The sequence below is a fragment of the Dromiciops gliroides genome, chromosome 3, assembly GCF_019393635.1.
Source record: "Dromiciops gliroides isolate mDroGli1 chromosome 3, mDroGli1.pri, whole genome shotgun sequence".
Taxonomy (NCBI): Eukaryota; Metazoa; Chordata; class Mammalia; order Microbiotheria; family Microbiotheriidae; genus Dromiciops; species Dromiciops gliroides.
The window spans coordinates 337,843,950-337,857,718 of NC_057863.1; the positions used below are offsets into that span (position 1 = coordinate 337,843,950).

General features: G+C 40.8%; 1 protein-coding gene across 2 annotated transcripts in view; it reads right to left on the reverse strand.

Annotated features, from left to right (window-relative positions):
- The window catches only part of HEG1 (heart development protein with EGF like domains 1), a 131,416-nt gene that overhangs the window by 60,304 nt on the left and 57,343 nt on the right, over positions 1-13,769 (reverse strand). For both annotated transcript variants that reach the window (XM_043993078.1, XM_043993079.1), the window contains exons 4-5: positions 5,080-5,430; positions 2,322-2,663 (exon numbers count right to left, since the gene is read on the reverse strand). In XM_043993078.1, the coding sequence (XP_043849013.1) occupies positions 2,322-2,663; positions 5,080-5,430 (693 nt within the window). The remainder of the gene's footprint in view (positions 1-2,321; positions 2,664-5,079; positions 5,431-13,769) is intronic.

The window sequence follows — 13,769 nt, forward strand, 5'->3', positions numbered from 1 at the left end:
GGTGTGGCCCCTCCCAAATGAGTCAGCCAAATTCTAATAATTTTACCACATCCCCCCCTTTGTTTCTTCAAGGAACACGGGGTGTTTCCTTGATGAAACACTCCCATAGGTAAGAGTGTCTGAGGCAAGATTTGAACTCAGGTCTTCTTGACTTGAGGTCCAGCACTCAATCTACCAAGCTGTGTAGGCTGGGACTTGATCCCAAGTCTCCTTGCCACCAAGGCTGGCTCTTTCTCTACTCTACCAAGCAGAGCTGCCTCTAAAGGTAGGTTTTGGATATGCTAATTCGGCAGTCCTCAATTTTTTTTGGTCTGAGGACCCCTTTGCACTCTAAAAACATTACTGAGGACTTTTCTCCCCAAAGAGCTTTTGTTTAGCTGGGTTATATATCTATTGATATGGACCTATTAGAGATGAAAATGTCTTAGCATTAGTATGAAAATAGTTTTGACCTCATGGATGCCCTGAAAGGGTTATCAGGGAGCCCCAGGTCACATTTTGAGAACTTCTGGCCTAATTTCCTGATGAGTTAAAATGGAAAGATAGACAGTTTTATGTGACAGATCCTGGGAGCTGGAAGTTAGGGCCAGGGAGAGAGGGATGAGAATGGGTTGGAAGAGAGCTAGGGAGGGGGGAGAGAGAGAGAGAGAGACAGAGACCGAGAGACTCAGAGAGACAGAGACAGAGGGAGGAGAGACATGTAAAAGCTATTTTGGAGAGACTCAATGGCTACAAAAGAGAGTAATTGAATCAGGTTGAAAGGTGGTTGCAGTGCCAACTAGCTGACCAGAGGGAGGACAGAGAAAAAAGCCTCAGGAGCAGAGAACAAGCACTCAGCAGATTTCTGCAGTTAGAGAACAAGGCCTGAGGAGCTGAGATTTGACTTGCAGTGCTGGGCAGAATCCAAGAGAAGCGCCAATCTGGGGTTAGAAGTCTGGAGAGGCAGTAGCTTTAACCTGAAACAGGCCGTGGGTCTGAAACTTCTGCCCAAAAAAGGGCAAGAACTGGCAGGAGGAGTGAGAAAGGGGTGAAACAGATGGACATGGGGGAGCTTTGCACCAACAACCCCTCCCCACAACCCCCACCCTGCAATAAGTTAGCTTCAGTCAATCATCAACCCACAAAGTAGCACTTAATACTACTATGTGCCAGGCACTGTGCTAGATGCTGGGGATATAAATACAAAGAATGAAGCCATTCCTCCAGGCCATCACAGTAAAGGGTTCTAACTTTAAAGTCAGAAGACCTGGGTTCGAATCCTACTTCTGTTACTAACTCTGGCTTTTTGAAAGTTACTAAACCTCTCAGTGCTCTATGCAATTCTCTAAGACTATAAGTTCGCAGATGAGGTGCCAATCTGCACTGGTAAAGAGGCTTTCCTCACCTGGGAGTTCCCCATACACAAGTCCAATGTATATCCCCTACAGTCTGATTTATACTAATGGGCATGCCATAAAACTCAATTTGTCTAGTTGCCATATAAATGAAAAGAAAGAGAAAGAAATGTCAGGGTTGATAATAAGGGTGTTTCTTGAGAAATGACTAGAAGCCTTCGACTTTTTTGTTAAGTGGGGCTGCTTTTCACTACACTGAAGCCTTGAGATAACAAAGAGGAAGGGTCTCAGGTGATGAGAAGCACTGCCTATGAAGGTCCTGACCAAGCAGGGTTGGGGGCACTGTGACAGAGAGAGGGTGGTAGAGAGAGGACCTGGCAAGAGGACCCTTTCTAGAGATCTACCAGACAAGGTATTTACTAGAGGATTGTCACGTAATGGTTGGGAACCACTGGCCAAGAGAGAGACCCAGATGACTGGCCAATCAACTGGAGCACTGAAAACTCTTTGGGGACAGGGAATCATTTCATTAAATTAGTCAACCAACAAGAATTTATTAAGTGCTTACTATGTACCAGGTACTGTGGTAAGCGCTGAAGATACAGAGAAAGGCAAAAACAGTGCCTCCCCTCAAGTAGCTTGCATTCTAGTTGAAAAGATGACATGTAAATAATTAGGTGCGTACACGAATATAGAATAGATGAGAAGTAATATCAAGGAAAAGGCGCTAACTTCTGGGAGGACCTGGAAAGGCCCTGAAAATGGTGGGATATGAACTTAGAGCTAAATTGGCATTTTTTTTTATCCCCAGCTTCTTAGCACAGTGCTTGGCAAATAATGGGTGCTTAATAAATGCTCCTTGATTGACAGATTGACTGTAGAAAAAGCTAGGGTTTATATAGGTCAGAGTTATCCCAAGTAAAACAAGCTCAGCCTTCTTGAAGTGTGTAGCTGAAGAAAACCAAGTTTCAGGAAATGAAAACGCACGTAGGGGATGACTCTGTGATGAAGAATCCAACATCTCTGAGGAAGATGCTGACAAAGATTCTGTAGAAGGCTCAAGGAGGCGCGTATCTTCGGGATCTGTACGACTTCTTGTCCACTGGTTGGAGAGCTGGGTCCGGACTGAAGACTTCCCAATCTCAGGATACAAAGTGGAGTTTTCAATAACATCCACCAAGGTTCTTTTGTTGGTCATGGACCAATGGTATGTGTTCTTCCCCTCTCTGGTGAAAGTCTCGAAATTGAGCCCAGCCTCAGTCTGTGTCCTGGAATTTGCCTTCCCAGCATCTGCATCACTCAAGGGCCGCTGATGGTCTCCTTCAAAGGCTGCAAGAAAATACAAAGAAAAGGTAACCCTGACTGCAAAAATCAGCATATGGGTCTTGTTCAGCAGCAGCATCTGAGTGTGTGAAAAACTAGCACTTGCTAAGGTTTCCTTAGAAATAACTTCTCTCTCAACACATATGTGTGTGACACATATATTTGTGTGCGTATACATACATACACATACATATAGGGAGAAGGACCAGACCTATGATTTCATTATCATAGAGAACTCCCAGGTAAGGAAACTCCCTCTACCAATGCAGGTTGCCATCCTAAAGGAAATTTATACAAAAGATTTTTAGAGCGCTATTGGTCACATAACTAGCAGCTGTTAGAAGTAAGACTTGAACCCAGCTCTTCTACCTTCTAGGACAGCCTTCCAGCCACTACTCTATACTACTTCTCACATAGATAAATAGGTGTGTCTATTCATTTGGGAGAAGAAGGTTCTGGACCAGTGATTTTTTAAAATTACTGTGAGAAACTCCTGATATAGAAACTCCCTTCACTGATGCAGGTTGAAACCTAAGCAACTTTGTGAATTAAACACTGGACACGGAGTCAGGAAGATTTAAATTCAAATCCAGCTTCAGATACTTATTGACTCTGTGACCCAGTGACGATTAAAAATATGAGGGACAGGGGGCAGCCAGATGGCGCAAGTGGATAAAGCAGTGGCCCTGGATTCAAGAGGACCTGAATTCAAATCCAGCCTCAGACACTTAACACTAGCTGTGTGACCTTAGGCAAGTCACTTAACCCTCATTGCCGCAGGGAAAAAATAAAAAGAAAGAGGATTGGTTCTAGGGAATCTACCGAAAAATATGAGGGACATAGTTTTATTAAATATTTTATTAATATACTGGCAGGATATTAATAAAAGGAGATCTATTGGCCATCTCTCTCAGACCAAAGACCCTTCATGGCGGTCAGGTTCATATACCCTTCCCACTGTAGAAGATCCATTACATAACAATCAAATCTAATTGGTTAACATCATTCAAATCTAATTGGTTGACATGATTGGAGATGGGCTATATTAAAATGAAGTCTAGGGAATATGTGACTCAGGTCACTCAACTCTTGGAGAAGATGACATCATAGAAAAAATGTAAGACCCCCACTCAAGTTGATCAGGGCAAAATAATTTCCATCTAGGTGTGATTTAATCTCATCAATCCTTGAGCAATCTGGACAAAAGGATCTGTCTCCACCCAAGATTCTTTGTAAGTTTGGGTCGTGTTGGGTTTGACCCAGATGAGGAGATTTGATGGAATCTCTCAAGGAAGAGCTTGCCTTTGAGTTGGGGGGGTGAGTGGGGAGAGGAAGAAAGGACTATGAAAGAAAGGGAAATCACTGGGTCCCAAAGATATCGATTATTAATCATTATTTCTCACAACCCTGGGCAGGTCACTTACTTTCTCTGTGTTTCCTCATCTGTAAAATTGTAAATTGGGGGCATATGTAAATAATAGCACCTACCTCCCAGGACAGTTATGAGAATAAAATGAGATCATATTTGTAAAGTACTTAACAACATCCTTAAAGAGTTATATAAATGATACTTACTATTATTTATAATCTCAGTTGCCTGGGCACTGAAAGGTTACATGGTCACATGTAACATGTCACATGTCACATTCATGGTCACATGGCTAGTAAGGGTCAGAGGCAAGGCTTGAACCCTGCCCTGCTGACTCGAGGACTTGCTTTCTAACTACTATGACATACTGTCTCTAGGGTGCTGGGGACGGGGGGGGGGGGGGGAAAGGAAAAACAGCGAAATTTACTTGATAACTCTGTTGTATATTTGGAGGGAAGAGCAAGTTGTAAATGGTAGATTTGCAGTTCATGCACAATCATCTTTTTCATTGTACTGTGTTATTGGAAATGTTTATTTTGTTCTGTGAATTGAAAATAAAATAAATTTTTAAGAATAATCCCTAGTATATGTGTATACGTTACACAAACACATATATATTTAAGTGTGCATGTGTGTATTTGTGTATATGCTTACATACATACAAACATATATACATACACACACAACTGTGTGACCTAGGGCAAGTCACTTAGTCTTTATGGGCCTCAGTTTCCTCACCTGTAAAATAGGGGAAGTAGACTAAATGACCTCAAAGATCCCATATGATTCTATGAAATAATGTCAATTATTTTGGTAAGAACGTCTGGGTTTTAATGGCATGCTGTAGAATCACAGAATGTTAGAGCCTGAATTCACACAAAAAGACACACAATATTGAACAGAAGGCTGATCCAATAAATCCTGGGCTCAATTACTGTCTCTGACATATATCAGCTATATGACCACAGAGATACCCTGTCCTATCTAGCACCAAAACATCAATTCAGTTGGATGTGATTTTGCTCTATGATGTGTGGTGAATTGGGTACTCACTTGGGGAATCATTTTGTAAAGACAGAGTGGAGGGCCTAGAAGAAGAAGGTCCAAACGTGTCGTCGGTTGAAGGCTCAATGAATTTTTCATCATTCGGATTCTTTGTCACTGTACTTTTTCTTCTGGCTTCCCCTAAGGAAGATGAAGCACGGGTTGACACTGAAGAGAGAGCCATTCCGGGATACTTGGTTGAGCCTTCTGTTCCATTTACCAACCAACTTCTATTAGTTGAAGACTGAAGAGTCCTTGAGACATCTTGGATGAATGTGGTAGAAATGTTTGTCCTTTCTGTCTGACTGTCCAAAGTACTTAATGCAATTGAGCTCCTTGGTTCTGTGCTGATTTCAGGGGCTGAAACAGAAGAAGAAAAAATCATTAAAGTATAATAATAGCTACCATTTATTTGACTCTTTACAATTTGCAAAGTGCTTTCCATATATTATCTCATTTGATCCTCAGAACAACCCTGAGAGGTAAATGCTCTTATTATTCCCATTTTGTAGATGAGAAAGCAAAGGCAAACAGAGGTTAGGTGACTTGCCCAGGGTCACACAACTAGTAAGTATGAAGCTGTAATTGAACTCAGGTCTTCCAGACTCCAAGGGCAACACTCTTCTCACTGTGCCACCTAACTGCCTCATTCGTTCAGAAAATATTTGTTAAGTATCTACTATGTGTAACCATATTCTGAGAATTCATTGTAGTGTACAGAAGACCTTGAGTTCCCACAGGAAATGCTGGCGAACGCAAGCACTGGCAGGTCTTCCCAAGAAGGCCTGTTCCTCTAAGAACAGCTTGATGATGGACCCTCATCCAAAGTCCAGTCTTGCCAAGTGCAGAGGGGCCCATCACAAAAGGCATTAGCTTCTTTTTTGCCACAGTGATCCATGAACAGTTGGAGGGATACACAAAGTAAGTGACTTTCCCAGGGTTGTGAAGAATAATTATTAATAATTTATATTTTGGGGGACCCCATGATCTCCCCTTCTTTCTCAGTCCATTCTCCCTCTCCCCCCCCCCACTCAAAGGCAAGTTCTTCCTTGAGAGAGTTCATCAAATCTCCTGTGTCATTGGAGGGACTAACTGAACCAAAGAAATAAAAAAATCTCTTTAAGCATTTAAGTAAATCCAAGATCCCATATCTGGACAGACAAAAAAGATGTGATGTCTGCCCTCAACAAGCGTATGATCTAAAAGGAAAAAATAAGACCTATCCAATAATGACCATAATACAAAAGATAATGAAACAGAAACCTTTTGTTGTTGTTGTTATTGTTGTTGTTGTTGAGTCCTGTTTGGCAATCTGTGACCCCACTTGGGGTTTTCTTGGCAGAGATACTTAAGTGGTTTACCATTCCTTCTCCAGTTCATTTTACAGATGAGGAAACAGAGGTGGAGTGAAGTGACTTGCCCAGGGTCACACAGGTAGGAAGTGTCTGAGGCCAGATTTTAATTCAGGAAGATGAGTCTCTCTGATTCCAGGCCTGGCACTCTATCAACCATACCACCTAACTGTACCAATAAACCTTTTTAAAGTTTGAATAAAATCAGGGGTTCAGCACAGAAGAAAGAACATTAGCTCTGGGGTAATAGGACCTGAGTTCCAATCCTGCCCCTCAAGATTTCTAACTGTGTGACCTAGGGCAAGTCAGTTAGTCTTTATGGGCCTCAGTTTCCTCATCTGTAAAATAAGGGAATTAGACTAAATGACCTCAAAGATCCCATATGATTCTATGAAATAATGTCAATTATTTTGGTAAGAAGGTCTGGGTTTTAATAGCCTGTTGTAGAATCACAGAATTCTGGAGCCTGAATAGATTTTAGGAATCATTCATCCCAATGCCTCCCAGATCCATACACATTTCTTTCTTCAGTTTTCTCAAAATGACCCTGTCAAAATTATTTAAACTATTAAAAACACCAAGATGCTTACTACATAGATAATAACTATAGTGATCTAGTGTTTGACAAATGCAAAGTTCCCAGATTTTGGGACAAGAACTTACTATTTGACAAAAACTGTTGGGAAAACTGGAAAACATTTTGGCAGAAACTAGGTGAAAGTCAACATCTGACAAAGTATACCAAGATAAGGTCAAATTAGACATAAAGGATGATACCATAAGTGAATTAAAGGAACATGAAATAGTCTACCAGTCAGATATATAGCTAAAGGAAGAATTTATGACCAAATAAGAAACAGAGAGTATTACAGGATATGAAATGAATAATTTTGATTACGCTAAATTTAAAAGGGTTTGCACAAATAAAATCATTGTATCCAAGATTAGAGTGAAAGCAGAAAACTGGGAGGGGGGAGTCCTGATAAAGGACTCATTTCTCAAATATATGGAGAACTGAGTCAAATTTATAAGAATATGAGTCATTGCCCAAATGGTTAATGGTCAAATGATATGAACAGGCCATTTTCAAAGCTATGTCAAGTCATATGAAGAAATGCTCTAAATCACTACTGATTAAAGAAATGCAAATTAAAACAACTCCGAGCTACCACCTCACACCTATCTTGACTAATAGGACATAAAAAGAAAATAACAAATGTTGGAGCAAATATGGGAAAACTGGGCCATTAATGCATTATTGGTGGAGTTGTGGACTGATCCGCCATTCTGGAGAGCAATTTGGAACTGTGCCCAAAGGGCTATAAAACTGTGCTTACCCTTTGACCACTGCTAGATCTGTATCCCAAAGAGATTTTCAGAAAGGAAAAAGACATGTATAAAAATATTTATTGCAGCTCTTTTTGCGGTGGCAAAGAATTGGAAATTAAAGGGGAATGGTTAAACAAGTTGTGATACATGATTGTGATGGAATATGGTGCTATAAAAAATGATGAGCAGGATGTTTTAGAAAAACCTAGTAAGACTTATGTGAACTGATAAAAAGTGAAATGAACAGAACTAGGAGAACAGTGTACATAATAAGAGCAATATTGTAAAATGATCAACTGTGAATGACTTGCTATTCTCAGCAATATAATGATCCAGGACAATTCTGAAGGACATGATGAAAAATGCTATCCACCTCCAGAGAAAGAAATGATGGAGACTGAACATAGATCCAAGCATACTATTTATTACTTTCTTTATTTTTTGTGGGGTGGGAGGGTTTGTGGAGTCTGTGATTTCTTTCACAATATGACTAATATGGAAAAAAAATTTGCATGACTTTTTTTACATGACATTTTGCATGATGGCCCATGTATAACTTTTATCAAATGGCTTGTCTTCTCAATGAGGGGGTAGAGGAGGCAGGGAGGGAGAGAATTTGGAATTGAAAACTTGAAAAAATGAATGTCAAAAATTGTTTTTATATGTAATTTAAATTATATATATTAAAAAATGCTTATTAAAGCAAAGAAATCTAATGATGTTGTAGGCCGTGCCTAGATATCTTCTAAAATATATAATAAACTGGGGCAGCTAGATGGCGCAGTGGATAGAGCACCGGCCCTGGAGTCAGGAGTACCTGAGTTCAAATCCGGCCTCAGACACTTAATACTTAACTAGCTGTGTGACCCTGGGAAAGTCACTTAATCCCAATCGCCTCACTAAAAAAAAAAATATATATATATATATATATATATATATAAAATAAACTTAATTTTAAACAAAATTAAACACTATTACAGCTATTTACATGTGAATACATGAATTTCAGTATGTAAAATGCCTTTAATAACTTTGGATCATGGATCAATTTAAAGCAAGATGAAAACTTAGAAGTCATCAAGTACAATTCTACATTTTACATAAGAGGAAACCAAGGCCCAAAGAGACAAAGGGATTTCTTAAGTTCACAAGGTAGTGGGTAGCTGTGCCAATGTGTTAGTTGCTTTCTCTGAGTCCCCTTTCAATAGTCCTTCTCCAGCCACCTTTATAACACTATTGTTTTAAGGAGTTCTCATTCTGCTTCTTTACCTAAATATCCTCTTAAAAACTGGTGATCAATATTTCTCAATGCTCTTTCTAGAATTATCAACAGACCATAAATCAAGAATAGCTTATAGAAATGCTATTGTGTTGGGTTTGGGGTTTTTTGTTTTTTTCAAAAATAGTTGTGAAACTTCAGTGTCATTTTAAAATTAATAGCCGTGGGGCAGCTAGGTGGCACAGTGGATAGAGCACTGAGCTTGGATTCAAGAGGACCTGAGTTCAAATCTGGCCTCAGACACTTGACACTTACTAGCTGTGTGACCCTGGGCAAGTCACTTAACCCCAATTGCCTCACCAAAAAAAAAATTTTAATTAAAAAAAAATTAATAGCCGTTGGGGGGCAGCTAGGTGGCACAGTGGATAGAGCACCAGCCCTGGAGTCAGGAGGACCTGAGTTCAAATCCGGCCTCAGACACTTAACACTTACTAGCTGTGTGACCTTGGGCAAGTCACTTAACCCCAACTGCCACACACACACACACAAAACAAACAAACAAAAATTAATAGTCGTTGGGTTGCTTCCCCACCCCCACCCCCCTTTAGTCCCAGCTGGCGATTTTCTTCAACTCCTTCTCCAATCCAAGCAGAAGACTCATGGGTATCTAGTCTTAGAGATCTGCCTCGGGTACTGAAGTCCTTTCTTGCTCTAAAGCTATGGCCCTAAAATTCTGGATTATAGGACCTTCCTAGATAATAGGAACTTTGAAATCTCAGTGTTAACCACAGCTCCTCATTCCCACTCACCTCACACAGCCAATCAATTGCCAATCTTGATGTTTCTCCCTCCGCAGCATCCTTTCCTTTGACCCTTTTCCCAGACAGCAAACACTTTAGACCAGGCCCCCAATCCCTTTCATCTTCATTATTTCAACATCCTCCTAAGTGGTCTCCCTGCCTCAAATCTCTCCCCATTCTAGTCTATCTTCCACCCAGCTTCCAAGTGATTTTCCTTAGGTATAAACCTCATCGTGTCACTCCCCAAATAACTCCAGTGGCTCTCTAGGGGCAGTTAGGTGGGGCAGTGGATAGAGCGCTGGACCTGGAGTGAAGAAGACTCACCTTCCTGAGTTCAAATCTGGCCTCAGACACTTATTAGTTGTGCGACCCTGGGCAGGTCACTTCAGCCTGTTTGCCTCAGTTTCCTCATCTCTAAAACGAGCTGGAGAAGGAAATGGCAAACCACCATAGTATCTTTTCCAAGAAAACCCCCCAAAGAGTCATGAAGAGTCAGACATGACTGAACAACAAGAGCTCCCTGTCACTCCTAGGACCAAATATAAACCCCTCTTTTCACCTTTTAAAGCCCCTCAAAACCTGTTTCCGGCCTATATTTCCAGCTCCTCTGGACATTATTCACTATTCTGTCTTCTGTTATCTAGTCAAATTGGCCTTCTCTCTGTCCTATATGCATGACACTTCATCTACCACATCCATACCTTTACACTGGTTTATGTCTGAAATGCACACCCTTCTTACCTCCACCTCAAAGAATCCCACTCTTTCTTCAAGACAAAGGTCAAGCACCACCTTCGTTCTTTCCCACGATGTTCCCTGCCAAACTACCTTGTATTTATTCTCTATATATTTAAAGACATATTTGGTGTTTCCCCATTAGAATGTAAGGAAGGTCCTTCTGAATCGAGATTATTTCCTTCTCTGTGTTTACATCCCCTGTGCTTTGTATACTGTGTAGAACATATCTGTCATTGTTCATTTAATAAAATTGTGAACTCTAAATGGCAAAATCCTGGCTTTTCTGTTACATAAGTTTTGTTGTTGTTGTTGTTTTTCAATTGTTTCAGACTCTTCAGGACCCTATTTGGGTTTTCTTAGCAGAGATGATGGAGTAGTTTGCCATTTCTTTCTCCAGTTCATTTTACAGATGAGGAAAACAAGGCAAACTTGGTTAAGTGACTTGCCCAGTGTCACATAGCTAGGAAGGGTCAGAGGCTGGATTTGAACTCAGGAAAATGGATCTCCCTGATTCTGAGACCAGCACTCTATCCACTGAGACACCTAGCTGCCCTCTATGATAGCTTAGGGTCTATCAGTTATAACCCAGGAAAGGGATCTACACTATTTCTAGACATCAAAATCCAGCCTCAGACACTTACTAGCCGTGTAATCCTGAGCAGGTCATGTCACCTCTATCTGCCTCTGTTTTCTCATCTGTCAAATGGGAATAAAAAGAGAACTTACCTTCCAAAGTCAGTATGAGAATAAAATGAGATAATATTTATAAAGTGCTTTATAAACCTTAAAATGTTATAGAAATGCTAGTTATAAAGAGCCAGGATTCAAATCTGGGGCCTCTGACTCCAAATCTAGTGCTCCTCCCATTGCACAAAATTGGGGGTGTTGCATCTGTTACAGATGAAATCTAAAGTAATATTCAGTGAAGTTATTATTTTAAAACGTGCCAAATAGGGGCAACTAGGTGGCACAATGGATAAAACACTGGCCCTGGATTCAAGAGGACCTGAGTTCAAATCTAACCTCAGACACTTGACACTTACTAGCTGTGTGACCTGGGCAAGTCACTTAACCCTCATTGCCCCCCCCCAAAAAAAAACAAAAACGTGCCAAATGCATGGACTAAAGGCAAACAGAAATGATGAACTGTAACGATTGGAATGACGCCACCTGCTGGAGACTCACTGTAGAAGAGTTCCGCCAATGAAGTGAAGGTCTTTGAGGGCAAGACCAGGAGTCTTTTCTTGGCATCAGGAAGTGACGTTGGCTAGTGGGAGGAAGAAGGAAGAGACTGGCGCTCGGTCTCAGGCTCTTCCCTTTGGACTCTGGTGGAGAAGGCAGCTAGAAATGTGCTCTCCCTTTAATAGACAGAGGAATCTAGGCCTTTCTTCTCTCTTTACGAAATTCTTATCCTCCTTAATAAATGTTTAAAAGTCTAACTCTTGCTAAAGCTTATAATTTATTGGTGACCACTCACTGGATATTTTAGACAGTTTAGCTAGAATTTTAGCCCTTAACAGATCCCAGGATTTGTGAACCAAAGCAGAATCCAAGTATGGCTTAATAAACAAATGCTTCCCTTCCAGAATTTAGTAATAATAAGGTTGGTTTTTAAATTATAGAATCGAAACAACCAGAGCATAGGAAAGAACCTTGGACATCATCTAATCCAAAAGATACTTATTAATAATTAATGAAGACATTCTCCTAAAACAATATTTGGCCCATAATAAGCACTAATTATTAAGCACTTATTAAGCTAGGTGGTACAGTGGATAGAGTGTCAGGCCTGGAGTCAGGAAGATTCATCTTCCTGAGTTCAAATCCACCCTCAGATACTTCCTAGCTGTATGACCCTGGGCAAGTCATTTAACCCTGTTTGCCCCAATTCCTCATCTGTAAAACGAGCTGGAAAAAGAAATGTCAAACCACTCCAGTATCTCGACTGAAACCACTTCAGTATTCAGGACTGAAACAACTGAACAACAAAAACCCCTTAATAAATGCTTGTTGAATGACTGGAATGTATCAGAGAATTATCTCTTTAACTGAGGCAGCAGAACCTGGGTTCAAGTTATATGTAAGAGGAGCTAGCTGTTTAATCAAAGTCATTATGGGGAGTAACTCAGGGGTTGCTTTATGCTTTGATGGCATAAATCCAAGCTCCTAGGCTCCACAGCCAGAGCACCGGAGCAAAGCAGATCTGGGTTTGAATCCTCGCCCTTGAACCTACTCCCAGTGTGATCATGAGCAAAAATACTGCCTCCCATCCACACCCCTGGGTACCATGTTAGAACATGGGAGTTGAGTTCTTAGGTTAATAAGCCTCCACACAATTCAAGATGCTTTCACCTTAAGTGTTTCTCAAAACCTAAGCCAGCCTAGGCCACACATCCCAATAATATTTCCTACTACTTCCCCCTTCCATTCACAGGATCACTAGGATAGGCTTTTTTCTTTTTTTTTTTTTGCGGGGCAATGGGGGTTAAGTGACTTGCCCAGGGTCACACAGCTAGTAAGTGTCAAGTGTCTGAGGCAAGATTTGAACTCAGGTACTCCTGAATCCAGGGCTGGTGCTTTATGCACTGTGCCACCTAGCTGCCCCCAGGCTTATTATTTTTAATTACTGTTGTGTCTGTCATTCAGTCATTTTCAGTCATGTCTGACGCTGTGATCCCATTTGGGGTTTTCTTGGCAAAGATACTGGAGTGGTTTGCCGTTTCCTTCTCCAGCTCATTTTACAGATGAGGAAACTGAGGCAAAAAGGGTGAAATGACTTGCTCAGGATCACTTAACTAGTATCTGAGATTACATTTGAACTCAAGAAGATGAGTATTCCTGACTCCAGGCCTGGCACTCTATCCACTGAACTGCCTAGCTGCCCCTATTAAGTATTAAAAATACTACTACAATTACTACTGCTGCTGCTACTGCTACTATCACCACCACCACCATATATATGGTATTTGCTTTACAAAAACTATCTCATTTTATCCTCCCAACAGCCTTGAAAGTTAAGTGCTATTATCTCTTTTCTATAGATAAAGAAACTGAGATAAAATGTAGCTACCCGACTTTCTAGGGTCACAGGGATATCTGAGTATCTGAGGCTAGATCTGAATTCAGGTCTTCCTGACTCCAGAGCCAACAGTCTACCCAGTATACCACCTAGCTGCCTAATACACGCTTCCAACACACACACATCACAACCCCCTCCCACTAAGATATCATAAAAAGAAAAAAGAAAAGAGAGTTTATAAG